Source organism: Pavona decussata, unplaced genomic scaffold (assembly GCF_977016875.1).
Source record: "Pavona decussata unplaced genomic scaffold, jaPavDecu1.1 SCAFFOLD_27, whole genome shotgun sequence".
NCBI classification, from domain to species: domain Eukaryota; kingdom Metazoa; phylum Cnidaria; class Anthozoa; order Scleractinia; family Agariciidae; genus Pavona; species Pavona decussata.
Window position 1 is genome coordinate 1,304,319 of NW_028145450.1, and position 24,303 is coordinate 1,328,621.

Genomic DNA, 24,303 nt, shown 5'->3' on the forward strand with positions numbered 1-24,303 from the left:
CGGTTAAGTAGGAGAATACATCTCAGTACCTGGTGCTTTAGTAGGCGATTGACGAAACTACATTCTTTCTACTCTCTAGGGACAACGACTGCAGGTCCACAGGTAGTAAGAGTGGTAAGTTTAGCAATACAGTATCAGCCTAAGTTCTATTACTTGTAAAGCCCGACCAAACTACTCGAACGAAAACTCGAACGTTTCATTAATCGAACTTAATCGAACACTTAAGGTGGCTGGTACCAGTTTTCAGCTTTTTGACAGTTTATGACTTTGATAGAATAGGACAAAAAGACAAACCAAGGCCATTGTAACACTTTTGTAGGGTTGAATTATATAATTTATAGTTGACCAAAATTAAGTGTTATTTTGGCACTGGTGGTTTCCATGTCAACGTTTTCAAAGGATTATTCAGACCTACTTTAAGCTTGTGGCACTAATAATTAAAAAATTAACCCGGTGACCCCCTGGTTTTTTTTTAGTAATAGCTTTTGGTATTTGAAAAGAAAAAATGCACAATGGAAAAAAATTGTGCGGAACAGATTTTTTGTAAATTGGGAAAAAAGGCAATTTTTACGCAGTGAAAATTTTCTTTCAGTAGAATTTTTTAAAAAATTTTTTCTGATGTTTCCTCTCAATAATAATATCATATTGAAACAATAAAAAGAGGGGGTTACCGGTCTTGTTTTTATGTAAAAGCCTTCGTGAGTTTAGTAATTTTCACGTGCGTCTTTGCGCTTACAAAATCTGGATTCTATAAGATCAACAGTTGCTCATGATCAGTTCTGACTACCGCTGACTGTTGCGTGTGCTCGTGCGGGCAGCTACTCTTTGGAGAGTTTTGGAGTCAGTTGATCTGCCGTTTTCAGTTTTTTACTGCTTAGAAGATTACTTAGTGGCCGTTACAGCCTCCTGGACTCACCTCGTAGGAGTTCCTTACAACGTCTGGCTAGATTAGCCTGTTTTTTTTTTTGGCCAAATAGCATCAAGCGAAAGTTTGAAATGGACCAAACTGCTTGCAGAACACGTGTCAGTCGGCGTTTCAGAATGTTGAGATTGCGAGACTTCTAAATTGTTCAATGCTTGGCTTTTTTATTTGACATTTTCTCGGGCATTTGTCCTTATTCTTCGCGGTTGTTTTCGTCGAAGTGTACAACGATGGCGGTCAACATTCTCTTCGTCCGCATGACTCGCTGTGTCCACGCTGATGAAGTTGTCCGCGGATTAGGCAGGGGCACCCAGCGACAGTTTTCTCTCAGATCCTTTGAAACGCTATTTTAGACTATCTGGAGTGCCTTTAAAGCTCTATAGGTTCATTTTAGGCCGCACTATCTGTTCGGTCATTCTAGGGCAACTTGAGTCTTTTCGAAATTACTAGAGCATCTTTGTCCATTTCTCGAAATCCTTAGGTCTTATTTCCTTTCCGAAAATTTTAGCTGACCTTTTTTCGGTACTCGAAACGACATTTTTATCGATCCGAAAACACTAGGCCTTAAGTTTTTCATAGCAGGAAAGTTCGAAGAGAAAATTCCCATTAGAAAATTGTAGGGGATTAAGATAATTTACAGATAATTTACCGAACAGATAATTTACCGAAACGATCCGTTGGGTGCCCCTAATTAGGCAGGATGGCGAGCAGTGTCAGTTACAAATGTTGTGTAAAGTTTGTGAAGGTCATCGTAGGAGTAGCCGTTGAGCACAAAAAATACAAACTATAGAATGTGGCCAAGACGATCAAGCGAGATAATTTGTGGTAGTACGTCGGTTCTCCATTTTATAAACATTTTGCGAGTCCTTGAAGCTCCGTAAAGATCGATCGCAGTTTTTCCTTTCAAACTTAATATTGAACACCAGAAACAATTTTTCTTGAACATGAGAAATTAACTAAGGTCGCACTAATAGATACAATCTCGGATATACGCAAATTCGTATAAAACAGGACAAAAGTAACCTAGCAGGAAAAAAGCCGCGCGCCGCCATGTTTGTTTTGATTTGTAGTCCCTCCTTAGCGCGTGTCTTTCGCGCGTGACACACGATAGTCAGACCTGCTCCCCGCGCGAGGAAACTGGTACCAGCCACCTTAAGAGCGGCTGCCTGAGAATATCGAGAACCTGAAATTTCGGATTTCCTCATATTTTGTCAGAAGAATCCCTTTAGAGAACTATTTACGAAAATAACATTGAAACTTTCCAAAGAGTTTTCGTTTTCGAGAATTCCGGCATAATGTGAAATGCCGTGATCGCGGCGCAGCCGGCGTTAAATTTTGACGAGATATGGTGCATTTTTAAATCGCTCGGGAAGGAAGACGGCTTAGCGTATTAAAACGAGCTTTTGAAATTAAGTTAGGCATCCTTCTGAAAATACGGTCTTATGAAAATATTGCTGGAGGATTCTTATTTACATGCAGTTTTCAAAGTCCGAAGATTCCTATTTTCAGCATTTTTGTTGACACTTGAAATTGTGGAAACTTTGCGGACAAATATCGTGTCCTGGTACATCGAAATTTGAAGCAAGTATTATACTTTAGGAAAGCTCTATACATGTAGTGCAATATCTAAAAAATCCAGCTTGGGTAATTTAAAATCCAAGCGTTGACGGAAGTAAACACATAGGGAATTTTAATTTTTTTTTTTTTTTCAAAAATGGCAGTGGTCACGCAATGACAAGTTTTAAAATAAGTTTAAAATAAATTTATTGTTTATGTTTCAGTTCTGTTGGAATAAAACTAAGTTGTTATTCGGAAACAAAATCTCATGTGTTGATGGGTTTATCCCTATAAAAAATAATTTCTTTCCTAGTAGGTGATCACCGATCGCAAACAAAAAAATGAAACATTCAGGTGTTATGTCACGCTTTCCTCGGTACGCCAGCGTCAACAATGCGAAGGATACGAAACGAAATCAGTAAATATTTCATATCAAAATGTATCTGAAACCCCCAACAGGCGATAATGTTTCATTAAATTACTAATCGACTTGCGTAAAAACGCCTTTGGTTCTGAAAAGTGGCGCAAAAGTCGCAGTTTTTATAAATCCTAGGTTTGTCAAAGCTGCACTCTCATCCTCATTGTCAATAAAATGTCGTGACAGGCACTTACATTGAGCTGGACAAGCGAAGACGAGAATTCTAAAAGCTGAAGAACAAGGTATCTGTGTTTTCAATTTGCAGGCCCTAGACTATATATCATAAACAGAACTGAGATATCAGAGCCGGTAGAGAAAATCATGCTTTCACTTTAGTGCAAGGGTGGCCATAATATTATCTTTAACGGCTACACTGCGGCTATAATATATTTGAATGAGCACTTACCGTTCCAATGCCTGCAAAATAGGCATTTAATGAACCATCCCCATTAATGCGAGCAATAGTCCACCCTTCTCAGTCCGATCAGCACCAGAAAATAACCAAGGTTGTTTGCATATTATGGCCATCACTGTGTACATAGCTATTTTAAACTTGCTATTTATAAACAATGACGCAAAATGGTTATAAATAGCAATGTGCGTTCTTGGTTTGGAGTGGTTTGCTCGATACTAGAAACTGTATTTCTTCTTCCGCGATGTCATATTTTGCAGTTTCTATATATTTTCGGTTGCATTTATGGCTCCGTGCTCATTTTCGTCCTTGATAGACGACGAGTCCGGTTGCGGTCAAAGTTCGTACTATTACAGCAACCTGCGTTTCTTTGGGTGAATGCCAAAAAGATATCTCCAGTCATCCAGGTCCCAACGCCAGGAAGCTGTTTGCTGACGACAAAACTGACAGTGAAATGTAATGAATCCTCGCGCGCGCATGTTAGTAAAGTTATCGATCATCTGATGTTGTTGATTGAACATATGAAGTTAAGTTTACTGACTTTGCAATGATGGAATACAAACAGCGGTGTTATTTCTGATCAACCTACGATGACCCAAGAACAACAGTCTTTACATTGATGGAATTTGATATTCTGAAAGGATGAGTCGAATAACAATCAGACCATCTGCCCGCGCCGTCGAGATGTCTACGATCTTCGTTGGCGGTAGCCTCCCACACAGTCGTTTTAAGGGGACTCATATTAACTCCTCCCCGAGTCCCCTCAAAACGACTGCGTGGGAGGCTACCGCCAACGAAGACCGTACACATCTATTTAAGACGTCTAGTTTAGTCGAAAGGGGCCGAGAGGGAGAAATCTGCGTGACTAGCATTCCGCAAGCGTTGCTCGTCCTCGCGCTCGCGAAACTCATATATGCCTGAATAAGCCCTAAAATCATCATCATCATTATCATCATCATCATCATCACCATCACCATTATCGTCATCATCATCATCATCATCATCATCATCATCATCATCTTCATCATTGGTGAATCGAATAAAGGCCTTAGAGGTGCGGCATATTTCTTTGCTTTTCTTGTGAGCATGAGAAACCTGCAGTTACTATTAAATGACGTCTGTAGTGCGGAAATACTTCGGATTTATTGTTGAATACCTTTTTCGTGCAAGGGTATGTGTGTACTGAAGGAGATTCAAAATTCGTTCAAATTAAAGTAACCACAGCGATAGAATGATTGCTGAGACCATAGCGGTTTTTTAATATTATTTTCTCTCTTTTTTTTTAAGTTTTATCAGTCACCTTTCCTTCTAAGACCAGAGTATTGTCTCCCTATACCACATGGTACCCTCCTCTTAGATAAAACGATAGTTTCCCCGCTTCCTCTTCTCCCCGCATTAACTTCATTCATTGTCCTCTTTTTTAAATGTCATATTCACTCAAGATTGTTTGAGGGCCGGTTGGAAAAAGCAAGCGCCTGGGATTTAGGGATTATTTTCAGCAAACTTATATATCTATTAACAAGTTGAATGCGTTGTAACCAGCTTTAAATCAATGTTATTTTCTTTACCATGGAAGAAAATACTTAAAAAGACTCAGAAAATGCTGTTTAATTAGCTATGATAAAGGTCGTTTATTGACAGGCAGACAGACAAACAGACTACACGGGTTAGTTGAACTCCTCAGTGCGAAAAAGATGAAAATACCGCAACGTTTGTTTGATGGAAGTTTCGTCTTCAGTGAGCAATACCACGCGTAGGTGATCTACCTTCTACTCGAAACGCCGGGCAAAATGGAATTTTATCTCATATCAGCGGTATCGAAGCGGCAGGCAAATACAACTCGGATACTACACTGTAGTTATAAAAAGGTAAACATGTCATTAACCCTAGCTATCGACTGTGAGGTAGAAAATGTCGCTGTTTCGTACAGATTCATTTAAGAACTGAGCAGATTGTCACCCTTCTGTTTAGTGAAAAACGTACTAGTTGCGTGAAGTACAATAATGAAATTTGTCGATCATTCTGGCCTTGCGTTTTATGCCACGGCAATCGGCCTTTACGAATTTTGCTGTAGCATTAGTGAGGGGGGTGAATAGGTCTACGGATCGGCGGATTTGGTAAATATTTTAGCCCGGATTCTGGATTCAGAGCAAAATTTTAACGGATCTGCGGATCCTATGATCACAGTGGATCGCGGTTTTATCCAGTTTTGGGGCCCGGATTTTGGATTTTGGTGGTTAGGAAGTTCAAGTTTGCTCTTTTTTCTCGTATGTGCAAGATTTTGTTTCGATACAGACGTTGGTTACATAAATATTTCGTTGATAGTCATCCTCAACGCTAAAACACAATATCACGCAAGGCTACTCCAACAACTGAAGTCGCTTTGTATCTCGCGTATCATCCAACGTGGCAAACAATTTGCGGATTCGGATTTAGTTGATTTTTTGAGCGGATCGACGGATTCAGCCATCAGTTTTAGCGGATCGGCGGATTTACATACCCCTATTCACCCCCCTCATTAGTTATCACTCACTCTAACTGTGAATAATTTTTTGTATAGGAATATTCAGCAACGAAAAGCTGTTTAGAGTATTACATTTTGTATTGTAGCGATAACTTTGTCATTCTCTCGGGAAAATATATTATACAAACTATAAAATGTATTTCAAATGTGTTAACTAGTACTTGCGTGACTGACCACTGACTGACCATTTTGTTAACACTTGACTATAACTGTTATACCCAAACTAGATTTCTTACACGTTGCAGTAAAATAACAGATCGTACCTCAAGCATACCTGTTGTTGTAAGTTTCGATGTACCAGCGCAAGATTTTGTCTCGAAATATTTCCTCATTTTCAAGTGTTCACATGCGAGGAGTTCAACAGTCAGCATGTTGTTGATAGGCTGTGATCTAGAAAACATGCCTGCTTTGCACAGCTTCACAAACCCAAAAGTGATTTTAACGCCTGCTATTAGCTTTATTATTGAAACAAGTTCTTATTTAGTAAGATATATCATAAATACTTGGTTCTAGAAGTACTTCTAGATGCACCATGTGACAATGAAAAAAAATTGGTTGAGATCTGGACGAGCAGAAAGGTGACATGACACTTTGACCTTTTCAAATTTGGGGCTACATCTCACTCCCTAGTTAGACTTATTTTATTTAAGGTATATAAAACAATTCAAAACTTATTAGATCATTAGATTTAGTTTTGGAACAAGAATTATATAATTCTCCGGTAAAAATAACATACAAACAATAATTTATTGAAACATGTCATCTTGTCCTTGCGTGACCACAGGAATTTTTTGAAAAAATATGTCAAAAATTCCCTATGTGTTTTATTCCGTCAAAGACTGGCTTTTAAATTACCCAAGCTGAATTTTTGATATGTTGCAGCACAAGAATAGAGCTTTGCTCTACTGTAACTTTCATTGTAAATTTCGATGTACCAGGAAAAGAATTTTGTCCGCAAAGTTTCCACAATTTCAAGTGTCAACAAAAATGCTGAAAATAGGATTCTTCGGACTTTGAAAACTGCGAGTAAATAAGAATCCTCCAGCAATATTTTCATAAGACCGTATTTTCAGAAGGATGCCTAACTTAATTTCAAAAGCTCGTTTTAATACGCTAAGCCGTCTTCCTTCCCGAGCGATTTGAAAATGCACCATATCTCGTCAAAGTTTAACGCCGGCTGCGCCGCGATCACGGCATTTCACATTATGCCGGAATTCTCGAAAACGAAAAATCTTTGGAAAGTTTTAATGTCATTTTCGTAAATAGTTCTCTAAAGGGATTCTTCTGAAAAAATATGAGGAAATCCGAAATTTCAGGTTCTCGATATTCTCAGTCAGCCGCTCTTAATCATTTTGTGTCTTACCTCATGAACATTACTGGTGCCAAGTTTGAGCAGCATCATTCCAATATTTCCCATTTTCCTTTGGTAGGCTAGGTACAGTTACCTCGAATTAGTTTTCTCCGATACATCACTACGATCATGAAATACAATTACAACGGATTTTGCTGACAGACTGGAATAATCGCGAACATCGCACATGTGGAACGTGCCAAAATACACGATCATTTTTAAAAAAATAGAGTACATGCATTTGAACGCCGTTTTTTTTTTTCTAAACAAAATGAAAACAATCAGAAAACTTATTTGTCTCTGCTTCGGCCTTACGTTTCGTTTGCTTCGTAGAAGCCACCAGTATAGAAAGCGCGGTTGTAATTTCATACTATTAGAACGAGTAAAATGGTACTTCATACAAGCCTATCATAATCTCGATGTATATGCGAACATATAAGGAATCTTGACGCGTGTCATTTATAAGCAATTTTTGGTTTACAAAATTGGTCCCTTGTGGTGTACATGGGGATGTCGTCGTGTAAAAACGTATCTTGATGTAGATATGCGAGCCTTGATATGAATATGCGAAGTTTGGTGTCTATATTCGAAACTTGATGAATATTTATTACACTTGATGTACTCGCGTGTGAATCTTGATATGTGTATTTAAATCTTGTCGCAGACATATGCAAATCTTAACATATGCATACTAATCTTAACATTGATATATGAAACTTGATGTAAATAAATAAATCTTGATATTTTGTCCCATTTGGACAAGCATAACGAGGGGAAGAAAAATTGATAAGGAATTTATTTTTAGATTTTTATACGAGAGATTTTTTATTCATTGAGCAAATAAAAAATGTGCTGTGCTTTCCATATGTAACAGCATTAAACCTAGGGATTATTTAACAAATAGATTCCATTCTGCAGTGCTTCTGTACTCTGACAACGCACAGATGATGTCCAATCGTGGTGAGAACAAAGAAAGCGAGCGGCGCGGCTGATGTTTTTACCACAGTTTGACGTCCTCTGTCATCAGAGTACGGACGGCTACGGCAAAATGGAATCTATTTGTTTTATACAACAACCAAGACATTTCGCGAGCAAGCACCACGTTGACTGAGCCGAGTCAAAATCTTCTAGACTACTGCACACACGCAATTGTGATCATCTAGATTTGAGTATAATCCGAAAAAAATTTCACAAATAGTATTTTCAGAAGTAACCTATATTCCAGAAGGAATTTCTGACCGGTCCAAAATATTACAGCAAATCAGTCGCTTCACTGCGATTTGGATCGATTATTTAGGAGTTCGATTACCATGAGCAGACAAACGATACCCGCTTTGTCGCTACTGCAATATTTTTCAGACAATGAACAGTGTAAATTAATTTCCCATTTTGATTGTTCTAGCGGACTGTTTGTGGTCAGAATATAGACGCACGAATGACGTCATCAAGTGGTTTGGCCGAAGCACGTAGGTACGTGATCAGAATTAAGTTTTGCAAACTGTTTTGGCGAGTAAAGCTCAAACATAGGCAAATGTATTTTTGCAGGAAAGAAAAAAAATTCGACGAAAAATCCGACAACGACCGTTGCAACTGATCTAAACCAGGTTAAAAAAGATAGAGCTTTGTTGTGTTGTGACAAGATGTCCAAATATGTTGCCGACGTGTCCTGATGAACGACCAGTGCAAAAGAGAAACTTGCCTCTTACTTTTGACTTTTTGATTACTCTTAGACTGCTAATAGAAAGAAAAACACTCGAATTACTTCGATTTGCAGTTGCTCCTGCTGTTAGTCCTTTAAATACACGGGACGTCAATCCATTTGTCTACCTGACATGCGCAGCTCTCCCTAGGCCATAAGCAGGCCACTTAAATGATCATTATCATATTTATTCGCATACTTTCCAGATGATGTCATTTTTTTAGCTGTCTTTTTCGTCGTATTTTTGCTCTGCAACAGTGCTCGAAGCCTAGGAGTACGAGCGGAAAATAAGACTGCAAAGTGTGACTAGTCGTCAATGATGGATTTTCCAAGGGGCCGAACCATCTAATCTAGCAGCGCTGTGAATCCTAGTTGTTATCGCTCCTTCTAAAAAAACAGGTAAGTAGGAGACTACACTCTCAGTACCTGGTGCTTTAGTAGGCGATTGACGAAACTACATTCATTCTACTCACTAGGGACAGCGACTGCAGGCCCGGAGCTGATAAGACTGGTAAGTTTAGCAATACAGTGTCAGCCTAAGTTCTATTACTTGTAAAGCCCGACGAAACTTCTCGAACCAGAACTCAAACGTTTCATTAATCGAACTTAGTTGAACACTTAATCACTTTGTGTCTTACCTCAGGTACATTAATGGTGCCACGTTTGAGCAGCATCACTCCAATATTTCCCATTTTTCTTTGGTAGACTAGGTACAGTTACCTCGAATTAGTTTTCTCCGATACATCACTACGATCATGAAATACAATTACAACGGATTTTGCTGACAGATGAATAATCGCGAACATCGCACATGTGGAACGTGCCAAAATACACGATCATTTTTAAAAAAAACGAGTGCATGTATTTGGACGCTGTTTTTTTTTTTTTTTTTTTTTTTTTTTTCTAAACAAAATTAAAACAATCAGAAAACTTATTTGTCTCTGCTTCGGCCTTACGTTTCTTTTGCTTCGTAGAAGCCACCAGTATAGAAAGCGTGGTTGTAGTTTCATACTTTTAGAACGAGGAAGATACATGTATACTCTTATTGTTTTCCTGCAAGAGCGCACACTACGTTGTTTTGTATTCTGAGCAGTGCATAAATAGAGCGTTGTCTTCAGCTTAATTAACGGCAAGATTAGGATCGAAACCGCGGTCTTGCCTGACCATTGCCTTAAATGCTACAGAATTTACTTACGGCCGAAGGACTAGAAGCAGCCCCTGGCCAGAGCACGTAAACACAGGAGGAAAATACTAAGCTCCCGCAACACAAACCTCACAGTTACAGATCTTAGCGGGGCGACAACAAAACACACAGCCGTAACTTAAGCGGCCTTTAGCCCTCAATTTAACGCATTGCATAGCTTTCAAAGAAGCTACAATGCTTAAGAACGGATCAAGGGACAAATAACCGTGATAAGAAGCACAGCATCTTGCACCAAAAGCAAATAGCCGGGCCCGGCAATCTGACAAAAGCTGCAAGATAATGTATAGTTATTACACGGTTCAAATCCTATCCTTACAACGATAAAAAGAGAGGCTATACTGCCACCAGACGCACTGAAATGAGCCATACCAAGCCTAAACTAAATGCCACAAACGGCATAAGAACGACAGTCGCTAAACGGAAACGTAACAACAAGAGGTCAAAATGACCTTTGAGATCAATTACAACACATGCGACAGTTAAACACATGGCTTTGTTCAGTGTCTATCGCGCAAATCCTCCAAATCATAGATGGCATTTAAAAAGAAGAAAATCCAGCGCTAAAAGAAAATTTTACCGGGAGCACCGCTCTTTTCATAGAGAAAAGGGTGTTCTTTGGAAAACATAACCCGTGAGGGCAAAACTCTTATTTAGGCTAAACACGCACATGAGAGTCGCGTAGGCCTGTCAACCCCATTATGCCATTTTACTGTTTACCGGCTTCCTTCGCCTTAGCAGAGGAATAACCAAAATAGCTTATAATTTTATCGAATTTTGCATTAAATAAGCTTTTTATCGATATACTGAGATTGTGGTGGTTTCCTAAAAAACAACACGCGTACGAATTTTTTTCGGGAAGGCACCCGCGAAGGTTTGGAGTCAGACCTTAATTAAAATTCTTGTAGCATTAACCACCAAAAAATGGAGATTGGCAAAGCAATTGATTAAAAGGCTCCTGTAAGCTAAGATGCATTCATTATGCGTCTAGACGTACTGTCCTCCGTTGTGCGTTTTGAACGATTAGAATGAATTTGAACCCGCTCGATCAATCTGGCAATTGTTCAGGCAGGGGTCCTCATGAATTCCTTTCATAAATTATCTTTACGCTTTCTTCAGAATTGATCAACTAAACTATTTGACTTAAGACTAACAGTGTTTTTCGTGACGTTTTCAAAGTAGAGACGTTTGAAAAAAAAAGTAGGACATGCGAGACATAACTCGTTACCATGGCAACATACGTACATAGCATTTATGTCTTATTTGGTCCTTTTTGGACCTTAATTTCACAAAACCGTTTTTTCCGCGAAATCTTAAGTATAATGAATGATAGGGTGTCATTGTCATTGTCATTCTCAAAATAGCCTTTTTTTACGTCGTTGGGGAAAGATATCCAACGCAGGGGATTTGAACTATTCATTACCACTTTTCAGTATTCAACTACCGGGCGGGCATATATGCGGTGAATGAAGCAAAGTTTATACTTGACCGATCGATTCGCTTCAATGCGATAACTAAAGGAAGTCATAACAACGACTGTCAACAGATGACCAGCTGCAGCCGTTTTTACGCCTAGTTCAGAATTGATAAGTTAAACTGAAGACTTTTCTTTTCTAGATATATTCTAAGTATAGATCGCAATTTTTATATTAGTATAGTTTTAATCGTTCAAGGATTATTATTGTACAGTATACTTATTTATGATAAATTTTCGATATAACGCGCGCTGATTGGTTGAAACAGCGTGCTTTATCAGAGTACACATGCACGGAGCAACGGTGTCACGCCCATCACGAGCCAGAGTTAACCGGATGTGAAAAAAATTCGCCAAATTTTCGTTGCTAACGGGTGACGTCACAAATCTGCTTAGCAGCCGTCACCGTGTTCGATTTGCGGTTGCACTGTTGGAGCTTGTGGCTACGAAGTCATAGCAGGATGGAATTATTGTTTTATATTGAAATAAATCTTACCAAGAGCACAGTGGCAGAGCGTTAAAAGTAGATCGTTCTTCCCCTTTCTCATGGACAAGCTATGGCAACTTTCGACTTTTTTGGAATTGAATTGTGTTCAAGTGAGCCCATGAGAGAGTTTGTTGTTCTTCGATCGTGCGAATGTAAGACGTAAGTTTAAGTTTCACCGAGCAAATTTCATGTCAAGCTAAGGCCAGGTAATCCATAAGCGGCAAATGTTCGCGGACAAAAATGGCGGGCTTTTAGATCGAAGGTTATACAAATAAAAAGCTGTCATATGCATCTTTATTCAGCGTTGTGTTGGTCGTCCGTCGCCCCAGTTCCAAAGTAATCAACATAACGATTAAGTTTTGCATCTGATCAGTCGATTTAATTCGGTCAAGACCAGCAAAGATCCCTAAGCAGGGTCTGCGGCGAAATCAAGATCAACTCACTATTTTGCTTCAAAGATATCGATGTACGAATTACATGCTCTTTACGGAAAAATTGTCAGGGATTAACTTCAAGCGTCCGTCGAAAAGATGTTATGAACTAAGACAAAGCACTAAAATCCAGTCCCGAATATTATTTTTCTCAAATTGTAGGACATGATTTTATTGAATTTAGAAAAGGTCAGGCGCAATATATCCTTTGAATTGTGGCTCATTAAGATTATCTTTGAGATGCATTTAAAACCGGCGGCCATTTTAGTTCAATCCTGGTATTTTTTGTAGAGTGATTTCTTCTGGATAAGACATGTACAATATTATCCTAATTTTTCGATTATTTAAGAGGCCATTCTAAAGAAACACTGTATACCCTTATTAACTGACCCAAGTTGAGGTCCAATGAAAACAGTATCCAAGTGCTTCTGGGACATACAACAAAAACAATATATTATTAACCCTGAAAGGCATATGTTATTAATATCATATCTGGTCCATCCAGGGTGAAGCATCATTGTGACCAGTAGAAATAATTTGTTCAGAGGTAAACAATAAAACTAAAACAAATATTACTTTTATTATCACTTCTGGGTTACCTAAGATGAAGTCCTAACATTGTTCTGTGCTCGAGTGCTGAGATATATAACATAAATGTATGCTGTATGCTTGAGTGCTCTGGAATATATAACACAAACAATATAATATTTTTAGGAGAACATTATGAACCTAGGTAATTGTTATATATCTTTCTTGGTTCATCCAGGTTGAAGTCCTCGTATCACTGTATGCTTGAGTGCTCTGGGAAATATAACACAAACAATTTAATTTTTTAGGCGATCGTTATAAACCTAGACGGGTGTTATATCCTGGTTTATCCTGGCAGACGTCAGATATTAAACTGATGAAGAAATTTTGCCAGGGAAGATTAAAGAAAAAGTTATGACTCTCTTTAAAGAAAGATCGTTAAAGAAATTCGTTACATAGCTAGTGTGATCCATAAAAAATCCGGAAGGGGTCTCCAGTCCTACGACCCTAAACAATAAACCTCACTCCACAAGCGACGGCTGAGGGATTATTTGGTCTCTAAACGGGTTAACTGGTGATCTCTTTTTAGGTCCGGCCCCATCCTCTCCCCCTTCTCTAGTTATTAAATAAACGATTTAAACTTACTTTTCTTATGCATTTCTTTTTCTTGTCCCTGAGTACCGCAAATGTCCAGAGATGCACCTCACCCCGAATTTGGGTACTTCACATTAGACAGACCTTTTTGTCAGTTTTCATATTATTTGTTATTAAAACTGAATCATTGTATAGATGCAATTCGAGTGATTTGATTGGCTTAGCGGCCATAACATATGCGAGAAATGGCGACCATTAAATTGTCTGTTTGTTATCCTTGCACAGCGAAATCAGTAAGATCTAGCAATATTTCCTGATTGCTTTTAATAAGACAATCATATCATTTGCGCTTGTTGGATATGAGATCTAGATGATTATAGCCAACTCGGCGCGTTTGACATTATTATTTGTGTTTTAGTAAAAATTTACGGTAGGGGACATCTTGTGATGCCATATACATTTCATGCATCTCATTAGAGTTCATTTCTGGACATCACTTCACTTTTGTCAGAGAATAAACTCAGGAATTCAGAAAAATGCAAAGATGGTGAAACGGCATGCGTATGGCTCAATGGGTCAGTGGTGGCTTCATTGTTATTTAAGCAAAAAAAATTCGAATACAAACAGGCATGAATTCCATGTCTGGGTCCACCACGTGCATTAATACGATAAACAAGACGTGAAAGACATTATGGCTCAACATTTTGTACGATTACCGCAGAAAACAAAACTTCTGCTAAGGAACGGGGTATTTAGAAAACTTGGAGGGTATAACGTCTAGTCAATTTATTTGATAGCCGAAAGCTCATGTGCCTTTTAACCAGAGAACGTTTTTTAATCCAATATGTCTTATCCTGGTTACAGCTCTATTTTTACTAGTATATTTTAGCTTATATTCTTTTGGTAGCCTTTTCTAGTACTTGTGTGAGCCCAAGGTTAACGCACGCGTACCGATTTATTGGGCCGAATTTTGTTTGGCCGATTTAGCCTGAGTTGATTTACACATAACGATTTATCACATTAAAAAAGTGAATAAGTGGACGAAAAAAAAACCCAGTTTATAAAACTTTATCGCAATGGAACTGCTTGTATAAACCTTGCTAAAAATGAAATCTGTCAAAGAGCAGCAGAATTTATAAATCGAACAGATCTTAAGTCCGCGCTGTATCAGTAAAAGAAAATAAAAAAAAATCTCAGGCCGACAATGAGCCAACTGATCGGATCGATTACATTCCTTTGCTGAAACATTTTCTGTGTTTCTAAGGATCTCCAAGTTGGCCAGGGTTCCCAGTGTTCAAGACACATTTGCCTTCTTCTATTCCTGTGTGGCGAACGATTAAAGTCACGATTCCGTTTTTCATTACGTTTTAATCTGAATTTCTGCGAAAAGATTCCATTACTGAACTGTTGGGTGCCCCATCGCTTTCCAACAGACTGCAGCAAAACATGCCATGAGGGATCCGTTTGCAGACACGTCAAATCTTAACGAAAGAAATGTAATTAAAAGCTCGCAAAAAAGAACTTTTGGGCGCAAGGATTATAACACTTTCGCGTTAAAATTAACGCCGAAAGCGAAACAGAAGTAAATGGATTCTATTACATTGGAATGCTCCGAGTCATTTGACGTCCCATGGAGAAAGCAGGCAAATTGCCTGGTATCTCCAAGGGGTGCCGAAGTCTTATTTTCGTTGCTAAGAACCTCTGGCTCGGTCAGCCCGTTTGTGAAATGCCTGGACTTTTCTCTCGCGTTTTTGTTTTTATTTGTTTATTATTATTATATATATATTTTTTTTACCCTGGCGTCTTATATAACCTAGAAAACGAAAACGAGCTCTTGGCTTCAATAGATATAGGTCATCCTTTGCGTAACAGTACAAATAACACAATGATTGAAAGTGAAGTTAACTTAGGAAGAGACTGGAGCACTCAAGGAGTAGAGAGAAACACTAGACTACAGGCCCGTTTACACGTTAAAAGAGAAGGAACGGCTCGGTTAGAAACAAGTACCGGTTCCAGACGAAATCTCCCGTTTTTCACGTAGAAATTCTGTAATGTACCTAACAGAAAAAGGCACGGTACTTGAGAGCCCCTTGGAACGAGCACGAGACCGTTTACACGTTGTTTTCTTGGAGACCGGTAACGATAGAGCCCGCAATAATTAAACAAAACTGCTTCGATTAGTTGCTCATATGCGCTTACACATACAGTACACTGTGCGTATCTCCGACTATCATAGATTTACAAGCACTTTTCTGGTTTCTTCTGAAGAAGAAAACACGAAATTCACGTTTTGATAGCGCGAGTGATTCTTCAAAGAAATGCTTCTGAGTGAATGCACCGAATTAAGAGAAAAACAAGGCTTACGGTTCTTCTATTAACAGCCCTTGTATCGCACTTCACAGTTGCACGGAGCTTGTGGCAAATTCCAAGAACAAGTGCCTGGTTTGATCTTGCATACAGCGCTTACTCTGACGATCAATGGTATGCTAAACAACTGACGTGGAGTACTACGGGCTCAGAAAAAACGTAACAGAACGGTACCGAAAAAGGGACGAGCGTTTACACGTTGAAAAGAAAACAAAAATGTGGGTACGGAACCGTTTTTTATCGGTTCCGTTCCGAAAGGGGTCCATAGCCGCTTATGGACCTTTTTAAGAACGGAATGGATAAGACTGGAACGGGTCAAGTACCGTTTACACGTCAAATTTTGTCGGAGCCGTTCGTCTTTTTATCCGAGCCGTTCCAATTTTTTCGGTCGTGTAAACGGCCCTTACGTCTCGTGTTTCCCCCTACACGTCTTTCGTACCCAAGCCGCTTCCTGCGTGGTTTACAACAGAACAGAGCATAGTCCAGGCTTCTTTATTTGTTAATTAATTTTTCATAGTTGAAAGAGCATCGCGACTTAGTGGGTGTTCCTTATACCTTACTATTATTATCATTACTATTAATTATTTGTACAGCATTATTATTCTTATTCTTCTTCTTCTTCTTCTTCTTCTTCTTCTTCTTATTATTATTATTATTATTATTATTATTATTATTATTATTATTATTATTATTATAAAACCACTGGACTTACCACTAGCAGTATTTTATTTTTTGTTATATTTTTAAAGATGAAATGCAAACGAGCCGTTTCAAAGCAAGTCGCATACGAAGCGCTTTAAATACCAAGTAAACGTTGGTAATGCCCAACAGGTGGCGCAATTCCATGACTAGCATCAAATTACTGTCAGCTTTTGTGACCCGAAACTATTTTAATTTATTTTATTTCTTATCTTATTTTATTTTATTGTTACACGAGCACTTAAAAGATGTAAGGTTTCCTATAGTTTAGAATAAAATCCTACAAGTGAAAAATTTTCGGGAAATGGGCTGTTTCAAGCTCACATTGATCCCGCCGTTAAACAGAAATTGTTTTCTGGTATAAAGGGTTAAGAGAGAATGTCTGTGAAGACCGCGTGATATCAGTAAAATGTGGCACATGCTTCAAAAATTCAAAATCTTCATATTTCGCTCAGAGATACCCTATGATAAGCCAACAAACGTGATATATTTTTTTTGTTCAAAGCTGGCTGTATTTTCAAGAAAATTCTCAAAAACTGTAACTGGCGCCGACCGTCATAAAATGGCGGAAATTGGTGCGTCGAGTAACAACAAAAGAACTTCGCTCGTGTAAAGCGCAAAAGGAAGCACAGTTTTTTCAAATTGGTATATTTGTGTAAGAGACATTTGCAAATGATTCAAGTCTAAAACCAGGATTGTTTACCGAACTTGGAATGCACGGCACGAGTTTGAAAATCACCAATATTTCACTGTTTAAAAATCTCATTTTGGAGCAGTTTTTCAATAAACGTTTTTCTCATGCGGTATAACTCAGAAGCGCTTGAAATTAAGGCTGTGATTAGTGGAAATAGTCTTCTTTTCAAGGATATAAAAATTAGTCTGGGGCTTCTAACTTCTGCACGGAAAAAACACGCTCTATGTCGAGAAAAATCACAAACTCCACTTGTCAACAAACACAAATAATCGAATTAGAGTCTGTTATCGAAGCCAACATTCCAAGCAAATCTTAGTGCTTAGCACCGTATTTCATTTAAAAGTCAACATTACAAGTTTACCTTGCAAAACCTGTGGCTGTAGATTGCTCCCTTCAGAATTGTTATCTTCCCTTCGACCATGTTTTCCAAAGCACAAGTAATCAACAACCATACGTATGACTCCTGCATGAAACATTACAGTTCCTGACAGATTCAACCATATTTGAGCCTCCACACAGCTATAGCAAATAAGGTGACTCAATTGTACGATTAAGAAAGATGATTCGATTATCTATAGTCACAGAAGAAGAAATTTTGCAGCCCGAAGACGCACACAAGAGGAATCGTCTGTAGAATGAGACGATCATGTTTGTCACGCAATGAGACCGAGCGCGCAGGACACCCAACAAAATTAACAACCAGATTATATTTTTTCCGCGGCAGTTTGTCTGCGTCCGACTTTAAGCTTAAAATCCCCTAGCTGACATGGTACTAAATCTGTTGCCAGCTTTTTATCTTTTAGGATGGGATTTTTTAGTACAAATGTTTTACAAGCAGATGTTTTGTACATCGTGGACGTGCAGTGGACAGAATGGTACCACTCGGGCTGGTGTCAAATGGGCACACCATGTCCAGGTTAATAGCCCGGCCTTGCCTGACTTTATCGACGAGACTGAAACAACAAAAGAGAACCGACCTAAAGGCAATTACAATTACTTCTTTACGATAAGAAAGTTCGCGCTTTATGTAAGCTACGCTCAAATAAATCAACCATTTATTAAAATCATCTTTTACATTATTCAGATGTACACTACCCGCGTTTGGCGAAAGCTATTCAAGGCGGGTAGTGTAACACGGGTCGGTGGTGTAAGTGTCGCCTGAAGGTTAGCCTAACAGTGGTATAAATGCCACCAATGCTTTTAGCACTCAGCTTGTAAGGCCAATGAAGAACACACTTAAATCAAAAAGCAGATAAGAGCCCGGAAAACGAATCTTATTGCTGGCAGATGCAGCCTAGACAAAGTGACTGAATCTTTTTCATGTAAGGCTGTTTGCGATGAACTGATGTGTCAGTGACATGCTAAAAGACAAACAAATGTCCTTTAGAAGGACAACATTTCCAATGCCCTTTGAAACATCAGCTAGGCTTAGCTTGAGCTACACAGTTCCATATGGCCGATGAATCCGGATTAATTGCAAGTTACAGTCACGGCATATTCCTACCCAAAGCAACGATAATTATTAGGATAACTGTGCTCCTGAAAATAAAAAAAACAAAAAGTTTCTAGAATAATATTAAGCACCGCAGGGTTCTAACCACGGCCGCACCCATACTCATGGTCAGAAATATTTAGAGAAGAAGGTTAGACCCTCAAATGGTTCGGATGGCCACGTTGAAATTTTTATGGCGGCCCCGTCTCCAATTTGGAGATGTAAAATAGCCACTGTTATGAGCCCTGGATATGACCACTCTCAGTACCAGCGATTAGTCTGAAGGGCCTCTGAGGGAATATAATGATACTACAAAATTGTAACTGTCAGAGTTCAGTATATTTGAGAGAACTTAACGGAGTTCTTCACAGATTAGTAGCTACGGCTATAAAAAGTATCCATAATAATAATAATAATAATAATAATAATAATAATAATAATAATAAAAGCATAAGCGTTGCATTTCTAGTTGGGTTTCCAGGAAAATAAGCATGTTGGTTTCATTTCCGGAAAATTTTAAGTTCGTGATTAACATTATAATTAAATTATCGCACACCAAAAACAGGCTAGTTATTAAAAAAAGCGAGCTTCTTGTTGCAACTATGTTAATTTTTTTTCCGACTTACGGCTTTTCGCTCAGTTTGAAAATAAGACACAACTTTTAAATTTCATATTGACCTTCCCCTAACATTAATTAGCAAAACTACGTTGCCTTACGGGAGAATTTGTACTCTGGTACGTCTTAGATAGTCTCCGAAAGCGCCTTGTTAATACCGCGGTCAGCCTTGCGCGATTTCCCTTTGGCGTATCTCGATAAGGTATCGTTGGGAACCTCTCCACCACCCAATGCCCAAAGAGGAGGGATGAACTGGACAGATGGTCATGCCCGAAATGTCACAAGGTGCAGTGAAAATTGAAGCCCGTGCAAAAATTAAGTTGATCTCCGACTCAACATGACTTACGCCGACAGACTGTGTGTGTGCTGAGATGCTTTTTCCACATGAAAGCAACGGGAGGATAAGGGCACTTGTTTTCTTTTGCTCGTCTTCGTTTATCTTGGGAGCACTGTCCCCCAGCTAACCTCTGAAAAGAGCAATTGATATCCATTTCATGTGTTATCCGGAAGGACAACGTGGCTGCGCGATCATCTGTTTGTTTAAAAATTTTGAATGACGCGATGGTCATTATATCATTAGGATTGGTTCACCTTATTAAATTTGGTTTTCTTTAGTGTTGAGCGCTCCCGCTTTTCCCTTCCCATTATTTTATTACTACTTTCCTTCTTCTAAATTGTACATTTGTTTATTTCCTTCATTTCTTCCTTTGTTTGCTTACAAGTTCGTTTTCTTTCTTTCTTTTTTTCTTTCTATCGTTCGGGCTGCTTGTCTGTCGGTCGGTGGTTCTTTCTTCCTTAACCTATCTCGTTCTTTTTGGCGTTTTTTCCATTTGTTTTAAGAATTTAATATCACAGAGTGTCTTTTTTAACAAACCAAAATTATTTCCTTATTTGTGTAACACCTGAAGGAATATTGGTAACCAAGCCTTCCTTGTAAGGAGTGTGATATGTCATTGCGTGACATACAAATGATATGCATGGATTGAAGAAGTCAAAACGACAGTGTCGCTCAGTAATCGAAAATCTCGCTCAATGGTCATTTTTTTACGATGAAACCAGCTCAGTTGTGCGTTAGAGAAAGATAGCAGATATGGTGTATTTGAAACTGCGAAGAATAGCGCCGATGTTTGTACAAGAGCCACCCAGGTACCGTTCAGATAGTTGTTGATTTCGTAAACTCGCTGTCAGAGGGAAGATGGTAATTTTGAAGAGAAAGTAGGAATGAAAACCAATCTACAGCCACTGTTTTAGCAAGGTAAACTTGTAATGTTGACCTTCTAATCAAATAGGTGCTAAGCACTTAGATTTGCTTGGAATATTGGCTTCGATCACAGAGACTAATTCGATTATTTGTGTTTGTTGACAAGTGGAGTTTGTGATTTTCTCGACATAGGGCATGGTTTTTTCCGTGCAGAAGTTAAAAGCCCCAGACTAATTTTTATATCCTTGAAAAGAAGACTATTTCCACTAATCACAACCTTAATCTCAAGCGCTTCTGAGTTATACCGCATGGGAAAAATGTTCATTGAAAAACTGCTCCAAAATGAGATTTTTAAACAGTGAAATATTGGTGATTTTCAAACTCGTGCCGTGCATTCCCAGTTAAGTAAACAATCCTGGTTTTAGACTTGAATCATTTGCCAATGACTCTTACACAAATATACCAATTTGAAAAAACTGTGCTTCCTTTTGCGCTTTACACGAGCGAAGTTCTTGTGTTGTTACTCGACGCACTAATTTCCGCCATTTTGTGACGGTCGGCGCCCGTTACAGTTATTGGTAATTTTCTGGAAAACAAAAGCAGAGCTGAACATAAGAAATACACCACGTTTATTAACTCATCATAGGGTATGTCTGAGCAAAATATGAGGGTAGTCAATTTTTGAACCCTGTGCCATCACTCACTCGGTCATGAAAAAAAGGCGCTCTTAATTGGTCACCATCGTCAAGTCAGGGCATAAATTAGTTCTCGTTCGTTTAAGCGGCTCTGTTTTGGGGTCTAAAATACAACTTTACATTTAAATTCATGAACCAAATGTTGCAATGTCATACTTTTAATTTAAACTACTTAAAGCACTCCAAGAAAGTTTCAATAATTTTGATTTTTAAATAGAGAATGTTCATTCGCTTCACAGCTATGACAGTTTAGACTGCCTGAAGAGAAATACAGAAGGTGAAATAGAAAGTGAAAAGAAGTGCAAGTCACCCTGCAGTCAATCCAGCTCGACAGATTGTCACTGAATAATTATTTCGTCCGCTATAGCCATTTGTAGAAATTAACTCTATCCCAGTAGACATAAATATATATCTAACATTCACAAAAAATGGAGAATGATAAAGCAGCCGGGAAAGGCTCCTGTCGAACCATATGTGCATTGTCTTTCCTCCCAGTGTTTATTGGTGCAGTCTGCGTTGTTGCATGGAGGCCAATTCTACTTCCTTATTCATTCAAATATGTGAGGATCGTTGTTTCACATATTGTCAGTGATAAACAAAGGTTATTGGACAACCAATTACAGTTTGCTCACAATGAATGGAGGCTCTATCAAATGGAGACTCGTTACGGCCAAACATGGTGCAAAGACAACCGCGCATCACGAAGCAACGTGGCATGGCTCACCGTCATGACGAACGATGACTTTGTAGTTCCATCTCTGGTTCTTGGTCACTCAATCCGCACATTTTCTTGCCATAAAAACATGATTGCGTTTATTTCTGAAAACCTTAGTGACGCTACACGAGAAGCGCTTCGAAGTGTGGGATGGGACACTCGTTTGGTCGAAGAAATGGATTGCAGCTGGATGGATGCTAAAGTGGGTGGAGATCGAAACAGCGGTTTTTTTGGAAGACCTCTCGGACACAGAATAAAGGGGACACACACGCGATTCCACGCGTGGAATTACACCGAATTTTCTAAAATTATTTACGTGGATGCTGATTACATGTTAATGACCAATATTGATGAGCTCTTCGACATTGCCGAAGATTTTGCAGCCGTCCCTTGTTCCAGACCGGGAGTGCTAGATCCATGCTTCAACGCGGGACTTATGGTGTTCAGACCAGATCCCACATATTACAAGCAAATCATGAAACTCTGGTGGGAGACAACAGAGAAAGACACTTGCCCAACTGATCAAGAACTGCTCAACGATTTCTACACAGATATTGCTAACTGGAAAGCACTTCCCTATGCGTACAACATTAGGCGATTTGCCTTTAGGCCCATGAAGTCATTCCATTTTGCTTGCTGTCGACCACCCAAGCCATGGTCTGCAGAGTGTCGCCCGAGCAGAAAAGAAGCCGCTGATTTTGACGGACCAATCCTGCTTCTTGAAGATATGGTGATACTTTTCTGGAAAAATTTCTATGAACTGTTAAGGAAATACAGGTTAGAAGCTTGGTGGAGATCTACAAAGTTCTTCAGCCCAACGCAAGAGTTTGGAAATTTACGCTTTGCTGATTGCTTAACTTCGAAGCAACTCGAAAAATCCGGTCCAACGACCAAAAATTGAAGGAAATGATACTTTATGGAACTAAACTGAATTTAACGGAACGATTTCATTCAATTTTTTTCCCTACTTAGACTTTATCGAGTAACTGATGTTTTATAAATTTCATTGCGTATTAATGACTAATTGATCAGAGTTAAAGTTTTGACTCTAAAGATCTTGATTTATGTATACTTATTTTTGTTTTTCTTTTATTGAGGGAGTTTTCGCATAGGGCTAACCTCCAAACTTCCTTTTCTAGAAGTACTTTTCTTCTTAGTTTTTTTTATTTGTATTTATAGACTGCTTCTGGAATAAATAAATTATGCATGTATGTATGTATGTATGTATGTATGTATGTATGTATGTATGTATGTATGTATGTATGTATGTATGTATGTATGTATGTAAAGTTTACAACATCAATAGTAACAAACCTTTGCTCTCAAGCAGTTTAAGGCCTGGGTTTGAAGGGTGTTCAGAAATTATGAATGATCCCCTATATCTTCGGTTTGTTTGCCTAGAACAGGATGAAATTTTCCCTGAAAATAAACCTCGATGTTTTCTTTTGCCTAAACGCATAACTTTGATCACGTGCCAAAAAATCAAAAATTAGTAAATCGTCGATATGGTGGCAAAATTTCTTTATATAGATAAATGAACTAGAGTTTCCGAAGTAGATTGAAAATATTGAATATTCTACGTTTGGAATGACTGTCCTCTAATTTTTAAATTGGAGTTATTAACAATCAAAGGTTGAATTTTGGACCAAGAAAAGACCTTTGTCCCGACAATTTTTTTTTTTTTAGAGAGCAATGGATGATCCAGGAGATGATCATTCCAAACGTCAAAGGCTGGAGATACTTAATCTTTATTAGAAACGCGTTTTTGTTTGATGTTTTCTCTTAAAACCGTCGCCTACCTGTCAAATCTTTGTTTTTTTTCACAAAAACGATCACGTGACATGTCACGTGATCTATAGTACCACTTATTATATGCTTAGAAATGTTGAGAATGATAAGAACTTTTTATCTGCCAAATTTCAGTTCAGTGTCATTCAATTTGTTAAAGTTATCTCGAATAAACCAAAATTCCTCTTAAAAGCCTTTAACCCAGGCCTTAAACTGCTTGAGTTGTATGACTGCACTGTGTGGTTCTCGGAAATACCCGTACTCCCCCACGGAAGGTTTTTTTCTTTTTTGGGTTTGAGGCCCCCACCTTCCTGCGAATCTCACTTAAGCTTCGTACTTCTCTATAAAACGTTTAGCTTTACAGCCCCCCTCCCCCCCCCCCCTCCCGTCCCTTTCCGAATTCGCAAAAGAGACTTTAAGCACTGAGAATGGCCGACA

The 24,303-nt window shown here is 38.6% G+C and overlaps 1 protein-coding gene across 4 annotated transcripts in view; it reads left to right on the forward strand.

Moving 5' to 3' along the window:
• Positions 1-24,303, forward strand: part of LOC146485245 (glycogenin-1-like) — a 24,796-nt gene continuing 493 nt past the window's right edge. The window contains exons 1-5 of one of the 4 annotated variants that reach the window (XM_085103683.1): positions 1-114; positions 8,587-8,654; positions 9,142-9,282; positions 9,360-9,394; positions 21,602-23,272. In XM_085103683.1, the coding sequence (XP_084959809.1) occupies positions 21,791-22,978 (1,188 nt within the window). In that variant the 5' untranslated portion in view covers positions 1-114; positions 8,587-8,654; positions 9,142-9,282; positions 9,360-9,394; positions 21,602-21,790 and the 3' untranslated portion in view covers positions 22,979-23,272. Of the gene's footprint in view, positions 115-8,586; positions 8,655-9,010; positions 9,283-9,359; positions 9,395-21,581; positions 23,273-24,303 lie in introns of those variants that run through there. The other 3 variants (XM_085103682.1, XM_085103684.1, XR_014863444.1) reach the window with 3 other exon arrangements.